The 9,057-nt window shown below is 34.4% G+C and overlaps 1 protein-coding gene across 1 annotated transcript; it reads left to right on the forward strand.

Moving 5' to 3' along the window:
• The first annotated feature begins 102 nt into the window (after positions 1–102).
• LOC132187166 (shikimate O-hydroxycinnamoyltransferase-like) lies at positions 103–3,692 on the forward strand. Its single transcript, XM_059601372.1, has 2 exons — positions 103–602; positions 2,614–3,692. The coding sequence occupies exons 1-2, from the start codon at positions 189–191 to the stop codon at positions 3,502–3,504; spliced, it is 1,305 nt and encodes a 434-aa protein (XP_059457355.1). The 5' UTR covers positions 103–188; the 3' UTR covers positions 3,505–3,692.
• Positions 3,693–9,057: the final 5,365 nt, after the last annotated feature.

A 9,057-nucleotide genomic window follows, 5' to 3' on the forward strand; every position in this document is an offset into this window, starting at 1 on the left:
AAAAACAAAAAACATTGATCCCTGCCCATTTATAAAGGTAAATAGAGAGTGAGGTCGAGGAAGCGAACACGTCATTATATTATATCCTCAAGTTACATATATACTACATTAACGCTGCAACGTACCCACTAACTCCAAATATCTTTTAAAGCCCCAGAATTTCATTTCCAAAGCCTGCAGGTTGGGAAATGATAATGGACATGAAGGTGAAGGAGTCCACAATGGTGCGGCCGGCAGGGGAGACCCCGAAGCGCGCGCTGTGGAGCTCGAGCCTGGATCTGGTGGTGACCCGCTTCCACACCCCGAGCGTCTATTTCTACAGGCCTACCGGCGCCGCCAACTTCTTTGATGCGAGGGTGCTCAAGGAGGCCCTTAGCAAGGCCCTCGTGCCCTTCTACCCGATGGCCGGCCGAGTCAAGCGGGACGAAGACTGCAGGATTCAGATTGATTGTAATGCCGAGGGCGTGCTCTTTGTTGAGGCCGAGATGGACTCCGTCCTCTGTGATTTCGGCAACTTTGCGCCCACCTTGGAGCTCCGGCAGCTTATTCCCGCTGTTGACTATTCTAAAGGGATCGACTCTTTTCCCCTCGTGGTCGTGCAGGTACGTGAGTTTTCTTTTCTTTTTTTTCTTTTAACCTTTACAGTTGTGGGTTGGATACAAATTTTTAAGTCAAGCCCATCCTTAGTTTTAAGCGGATAAAAATTGTAGTAAAAATTGATTTATGAAATAAATAAATAAATAAGAAAGTATAGTATGAAAAAATAAAAAATAATAATTGTATTGGAAAATGATTTTTTTTTTTTTTTTTTATTGAAGCGAAATTTTTATTTGAATAAAACTAAAAAATAATTGATATAATATAAAAAGTAATAAAGTTGATTTTTTATTTTTTATTTTTTATTTTTATAAATAGTAATTAACTAGCTATTGTCGGCTGCCAAACGCTGCCTATAATAATAAATTTGTACTTTTTTAGCTTAAATAAATTCGAGAAGAGCCGATCTTAAAAGAAAAAGGACAAAAAATTTAATATATATATAAAATGAAACGACTGGCTCTCTCCCATTCATTTGATATCCTGGGACAAAAGACCTGGACCCTATAGTACTATACCTAGGACTATATAAACATTATTGTTGATATTTATTATTGTTTGTGAAAAGGACAGTCACTGATAATCAGCGTTGTCCGATGTTAACTAATTTGTTGTTGACATCTTTTGGATTTTGATAAATGGTAAATAGTAGATTACCATATATATATATATATATATATATATATATCCTGGACCCTATATATATTTGATACCCTCGAGTACATATACATTACTGTTGATATTTATTATGTTTGTGAAAAGTACAGTCACTGATCAATGAGTCTTCCGATGTTGACTTTGTTGTTGACTACTTTTAGATATTTTTGGGTAGGATGTTTGATACGGTTTAAACCATTTCGTTTTGGTTTTTGCGGTTTGATATTGTATCAAAAATTGATTAATGTAAAGAAAAAAAAGTAAGAAATATTTATAAAAAAAAAATAAAAAAGTAAAAATTTTTGGTATAGAAAAATGAAAATTTTTTGTTTTGTAACGATTTTTTTATTTAAATAGTAATAAAAAGTGACTGATGTGATGTAAAAAGTAAGAGAATGTTGAAAAAATGAAAAAGTGGGGGGATTGCCTTTGCCTTGCCAAAAAAATCATTTATCAAACGGACCCTAAGAGAATGTTGAAAAAATGAAAAGGTTGGATGAATAGTATTGTACCGAAATCATGCCAAAACCGTTTATCAAATGGACCCGTTGAGATAGTTTGTATTTTTTTGTTTTATATTTATTATTATTTTTATAGGGTTTTGTGTTGTAGTTCGGCCATTACCATCTTTCGCAATTGTGGCTTGAGTACAATTTGTAAGCATTTTGTTAGGGATAGATTTACAACAATTTGCTATTTAAATTACTAGGAAGTTGGTGGTGCGTGTGAAAAAGTTTATATAGGATCTATTTGTCTAAGTATTTGGACAACTCAAAATTTATTTGGACATATAAATTGATATGGGCATTATTAAATGTGCTGCCAAAATTACAAATTGTTTAAATTCCCAATCCATTTATTATTGTTTTGGTGGGTCTGCTCTCGATAGGAATAAGATTCTTTCAATTAATATAAGTCATTTCATTTGAAATGAATTGGATCCTTGTCTTTGGCTCTATTTGTTAATGTGTTTAATTAAAAATTAAAGTGTTTTTAGTTTTTGGGTAACATAAAAATAAAAAAGTTATTTATGTATTTTCAAAAGTATTTAAGTATTTTGAATTGTTAGTTAATATTTTTGTACTGAAGAAAGAAGAAATAAGAAATAAAAACAAAAAATTTGAAATAATTTTTTAAAAGATACATTATTTTTAGAATGACACGAGAGATATACAAGAGTTACTTCTAGACTTATTGCAAATAATGTGTCATCATTTCATGAGATCTAGTTTTTCGGAAATATATAATTATCATCTCAAAGGATAGTAATTCAAAAACCTCTATTTCTTAAAGCAATTAATTCCAAACATGCTCTAAAACGAGCTAAATTAGGCGTTGACATTTTTCTCATGCATGCAGGTAACACATTTTAAATGTGGCGGGGTCTCACTTGGCATTGGTCTGCAACACCTTCTTGGTGATGGGTTAGCTGGGCTCCACTTTGTGAACACATGGTCAGATATGGCTCGAGGCCTTGATTTAACCATTCCACCATTCATCAACCGGACCCTCCTCCGTGCCCGGAATCCACCTCAGCCTGCATTCCAGCACGTTGAATACCAACCCTCCCCTCCGATGAAAACCCCTCTTCAATCCATTGACACTACAACAACAGTGTCAATGTTCAAAATAACGAGGGAGCAGCTAAAAACGCTGAAAACCAAGTTTAAGGATGATGTCAATACCAACACAGTTAGATATAGCTCATATGAGATTCTGTCAGGACACGTGTGGAAATGTGTGACAATGGCACGTGCACTTCCTGATGATCAAGAGACCAAACTGTATGTTGCAGTCGACGGACGGTCCAGATTGCATCCTCCACTCCCGCCTGGTTACTTTGGCAACGTCATCTTCATCACCACTCCAATAGCTTTAGCAGGCGATCTCCAGTCTAAACCGACGTCGTATGCTGCATCCATGATTCACCATGCATTGGCGCTGATGGACGACGAGTATTTGAGATCGGCGCTCGACTATCTAGAGCTTCAGCCTGACGTGTCGGCGCTTGTTCGTGGGGCCCACACTTATCGATGTCCGAATCTTGGTATAACAAGCTGGACGAGGCTGCCGATCTATGAGGCTGACTTTGGGTGGGGTCGGCCTATATTCATGGGACCCGGCGGGATTCAGTACGAGGGGCTGTCGTATATATTACCAAGCCCAACTAATGACGGAAGCTTGTCGGTTGCCATTGCTCTGCAATCCGAACATATGAAAGAGTTTGAGAAGTTGTTGTTTGAATTCTGAGGAGCTCTTCCTAATTAAGGTGGCTGTGTTTCTTTCTTATCTTGTACTCTTTAAATTGAAGTGGGCTTTGAATGTTCAAACTTTTTTCATTTAATTTTATTTCGAAACTTTGAGCTTATTACACCCGCCAAGCTAGATAATTTGTTTAAGCTTAATTCATTTATCTTTTGGGCCAATACAGGTGTAGTCCCGAGCTGCTCAGCTATTTTATTTACGAATGTTTCAATAAATTTTTTTTCAATGATTCTGTCTTTTTACACTCACATATATATATATATATATACTCAACACTATTAGTTTAAACTTTTAAGATAAACGGCAATTTAACACTTATACAAATTAATAAGAAACATCTAGTATCTCCCTATAATATTTGCTTTTTCAAAGACTCTGCAATCCTCTTGGAAACGGCTTTCATGTCCAAGAACTCTTCAAAGTCCTCCTTTACATTTGATTCTCTGCGTCTAAGAGAGAGAAGGGAGATGAAAACTAGAGAGAGAATTGATCTTGTACTCCTCAGTGTGTTCAAGACCAGAGGGCAAGTCAAGCATCTATCTTATGCAGGAAGGCTTCAACTGCTTTCTTCAGTCTTGTATAGTTTGCAAGTGTATTGGACAAGTATTTTTATTCTTCCTAAAAAGATTATAAAGTCTATTGAGCAGAAGTTTAATAGATTTTTGTGGAATGGAAGAGATGTTGAGGCTGCAAAGGCAAAAGTGGCTTGGTCTGATGTTTGTTTTCCTAAAATGGAGGGTAGCTTGGGTTTGAAGAGGATTGAAGTATGGAATCAAACTTCTATGCTGAGACACATTTGGAGTTTGTTTGCTAGATCTGGCTTTCTTTGGGTGGCATGGATTAAAGATAATTTTCTGAAGATGAAGAGCTTATGGAGTGTTGGCATCCCTCAAAACTGCTCCTGGTGTTGGAGGAAATTACTCAAGTTAAGGTGTATTGCTAAAAAGTTCTTGAGATTTGAAGTTGGGAATGGGGAAAATATTCATCTCTGGACGGATTTGTGGCACCCTGCTGGCATCTTACTTGAAAAATATGGTTATAGAGTTGTTTATGATGCTCAAAGTAATGTGGAAGCTAAGCTTTCTTCTGTTATACACAATGGAGAATGGTTATGGAAGCCTGCTAAATCTGAAGATTTGGTGAAAATTCAAGCAGGACTTTCTAAAATCAGTTTGGGTCATGTTGATAAGCCTATTTGGACTGTTTCAAGGAATGGTATCTTTGTTAGTTCAAATACTTGGGAGGCTATTAGGGAGAAAAATGAGAAGATTGATTGGTGGAAGTTGGTGTGGTTTCCCCTTGCTATTCCTAAGCAAGCATTTATATTAAGCATTTATATTATGGCTTGCTGTGAAGGGGAGGCTTGATACAGGAGATCGGTTGCTAACAAGGGGATACAAAGGAGATGTTAGTTGTGTTTTCTGCACGAATTAATTGGAAAGCCATGATCATCTTTTTTTTGAATGTAGCTTCAGCTATAGAATATGGAGGTTCCGTTTGTCTAGGTGCATAATAGCAAATTCTCCTATAATATGGGAGGGGGTTTTGCAAATGGGATGCAGTGAATGGGGTAATAAGACCTTTAAAGCTGTGCTTTGTCGTTTGGCTTTGGGGTCTACTGTCTACAACATCTGGTGCAATAGAAATGAAGTCAGGCATGCAGGACATCCCAAAACAGAGGAGCAATTGTTGAAGAAAATTCTGTGGGAAGTCAGAACTAGAGTAATTGGGAAAGGGAAGTTTTCAAAACTGGTGAAAACCTTGTACTTTGCTCTTTATGGAACATACCAGCAGACTTGCTTTGTTAATATTGGTTATTTTGGTCTGCGGTTAGTATGTTTTACAGCATTGTAATGTGTTTTGTTGGTGTTCAGCCTCTGTGAGGTTTTGGTTTTGGCCTTTTGTAGGGCTTGTATATGGTGATACTTTGTATTTGGTTTGTTTTGCTCTTAATGAAGGTGCTTATTCATCCAAAAAAAAAAAAAAAAAAAACTAGAGGGCAAGCATATTAGACCAAACATAAAAGATAATAAGTTCTATGAGGTCCTGACACAAATCAAGTTTTTGGTGCCCTCTAATAAAAGAATGACACATCAACCTATTACAATAAATTAAAGTTGAATGAACACACCAGGTCCTATACTCTATTACGCATCTTCGTCCATAATTGGAGAGTGAGTTTCACAGTAAGGTGAATTCTACAACGAAAATCTCTCTTTTTTTTTTTTCTTTTTTTTTAGCCTATGATGAGGGTCTCCAATCGTCAATTTTTTAATTTTTTTTTTCTAGGCAAGAAAAATATTATATAACAAGAAGAGAAAAAAATAAATAAAGGAGATGCGAGCCCCATACACAAATTACATCATTAGAGATGATGGACAAAGAGTTAAGCCTAAAGCCTATGACTAACAAAGAAGGCCCAAATGCCGAAGATGGAGACATGATAGACAATCCACACTTGTAGTCGATGTCCTGAGGCCTATTGGGACGAGACATTATTTATATTTTACATAAATAATCGGCCTTTTATTTGGTGGAGGTCTATTGAGAGTAACTATTCCTTTTACGATAGGGTTAAATATCTTATTATTGCATGTGGTTTAATTTCTTTATTTTTTACTCTTTAAGATTTATTTTTTATTACATAAAGTACATTTAGTTTGTTAAAAGACGGAGATGATACTTCTATCTAAATTCCATTTAAAATTTGATAAAACGCCACATCAGCACAATTGATAATTGACACGTGTCTCTATAATTAATTTAATTTTTTTTAAATTAAAAACATTAAAAATTATATTTAATTACATTTTTTTGTTTTTTTTTTTTAAAGCTTGGGGTGGCCTGGCCCACCCCATCTGAGGCCACACCTTTTAAAAAATTAATTAAATTTTATTTTTTAATGTTTTTAATTTAATTTTTTTTTTTAAAAAAAATAATTATATGGACACATGTCAATTTTTTTATTGGTGTTGATGTGACGTTTCGTCAAATTTTGGACAGAATTTAGACTGAGGTACCATCTCCGTCTTTAGGTAAATCAGAGGTACCTCATTTGATAAAAACTAAACCATATGGGGCAAAAAATAAAAAAGTTAAACCACAAAGGAATAAAGTATTTAACCCTACGAAAATGAATACCAATTCTTAAGAAAATAGAGAACATTTTCTAAAAATATCTCATAACAGTCTTTGGAAGTGGTTGCACCATCCCCAATACACATGAATGTGGTTTGGCCACCTCTAATTGGCCTCTAGAGGTGGTCGTGAACTTGTGGCCACCCCCAGTTGCACCGGTGGTGGTGTGACTACCCCCATATACTATTTTGGGTGGCCGACCGCCTATTGCAAATTCAACATTTATGATTTTTTTTTTTTTTTTTTTTTTTGAAATAAAATAAAAAATAATGAGTTTTTTTTAGTAATTTTGATTCAATTCCAATTGAAACATATATGTTGTCACCGAACTAATGATATGAATAATTATTCAATTCACCATCCTCTATTTTCAATAATAACTATTTACGAATCACGCCTAATGAAGTGGAGGTCACTAGTTCGAATCCCCCTCCCCCCTCTTGTGCGGACATGTCAAAAAAAAAAAAAAAAAACTATTTACTTTCTTAATGGAATACTAATTCCACAAACCAAACCGGGTCTTAGAGTAATTTTAAATACTCAATTTTCCTCATATTCTTAATCTATTGGGCTAATGCGAAGATAAATAATTATTTCATTCCATCATCCTTCATTTTCAGTAATAATTATTTATTTTCTTAATGGAATGTCCATTCCACAAACCAAACGAGGACTTAGAGTAATTTTAAACACTCAATTTTCATCCAATTCTCATTCTATTGTGCTAATGCGGCCGTGCTCATCCACCCTTAAATTTTTACATGTTTTACTAAAAGCTGATCCAATGACTAATGGGCAGCGCTACATTAGTTGTTTAAATTCGATTTATTTTATTTCAAACCAATGGAAGCTTGTTTACCGTTGCTCAATTAACTAATTGATTCCTTATAAAAGGTAGATAGTGTCATTATTGATATTGCTTCATAAACCCATATTAACAATTAGTTACATATCCTGCCTTTCGGGTCGAGAATGATGAGTATCGGCTTGGGGGTTTCGCTCTCAAGGTTGAGGAATAAGTATTGGCTTGAGGGTTTTGCTCTTAAGGCCGAGGAATAAGCGCTACTTATGCATTAGATGGTGTCTGTTTGATGCAGATCTGATTTTTAAACCTGATGATTAGTCATAGGTTAGCGTGGTTGATTTAGTCTGTTTAGTCTGTTGTTGATGACTGTATCTTTAACTTCGGCTATGATTTACTTCAGAGACTTTTGCTCTATTTGTAAGAGCTTTAGGCTCCCGACTTTTATCAATGAATGGGTATAGTATGTTTCCAAAAAAAAAAAAAAAAAAATAGTTACTTAATTATTATTATTAGGATTTTACCATCCGAGTTAATTTGATTAATTCACTTTTGTTTATAAATTTATTAAAAACAATAACATGACCAAACTTATATTTGTAATATATATATATATATATATATATATAATGAAATGGAAAATTATATTATAGCTTGTAACCGTATTTCTATATTTATTATACACATACTGATGTACACATATACATACATTGATATATTTTGTTTTTTTTTTTCTTTTACTTACCTTCAAAAAAGATGAGAAAATTCAAATTAAGAACCTTCATTTCACGGATCGTAATCTCCAAATTCAACTATCTTTAGGGAACTAGTACATTGATATCAAGACCGATAATTACACAACTTTTGAAAAAAGAATGCAATCCTAAGCTAGTCCTAACCTAGTTGACCCGAGTTCGGCACTAGCCTTTGTCCGTTTGGGCTTGGGGGCTAGGGGCTCCATATAAATTAATATGGATGGGGTTGATTTGAAAGGGACAGTTGGAAGTAGAGCATCATTATGAGCCTTTAGATTAGGAGAACTGTTTATCCCATATTTATAGCATATTAATCTATTCCAACCATCATTTATTTTTCTTTAACAATAAAGTTTGAAAGACTATATTTACAGTATCATTCTTCATTTTACATTAAATAAATATTTTTAATAGAGTGAATCATTCTCTAGTTGATCAAAGTTCTCTTGAGGCTCTCGAATTTTTGTATGGGGTTCGATGTGCACGTGTGAAGTGCGATTCATAGCGCCCATTGCCTGAACTCATACATGTGTTGCGGGTGGCACTGCGCTCTTCTTCATCACTCAATTTATTGTTAAGTGAGGATGATACTTTATAATCTAGTTGAATTCTTTGTATCTAGTCAATGTAGTGCCCACTTTTTTTTCCTATACTTTCAAATTTTGGTTTTTCTTCTAAAATCTTGGATTGACAGGAAAAATGTGGATCTTTCAATTAAATGCACTTAATACTTTAAATGGAAAATATTTTTCATAATTATTTAAAGGGAAATTATATCTAAAATCCTTAGGTAAACGCGCCTTTATTAAAAACTCTCTGGGTTTTTTTTTTTTTTTTTTTTTT

The sequence above is a fragment of the Corylus avellana genome, chromosome ca7, assembly GCF_901000735.1.
Source record: "Corylus avellana chromosome ca7, CavTom2PMs-1.0".
Classification (NCBI taxonomy): domain Eukaryota; kingdom Viridiplantae; phylum Streptophyta; class Magnoliopsida; order Fagales; family Betulaceae; genus Corylus; species Corylus avellana.

What these genes read in the sequence shown, in the direction of transcription:
- LOC132187166 (XM_059601372.1), top strand. Translation starts at nt 189, where the DNA reads ATGATAATGGACATGAAGGTGAAGGAGTCCACAATGGTGCGGCCGGCA. An exon ending in TTCCCCTCGTGGTCGTGCAG is followed by an intron (nt 603 to 2,613) that starts GTACGTGAGTTT and finishes TCATGCATGCAG; the next exon opens with GTAACACATTTTAAATGTGG.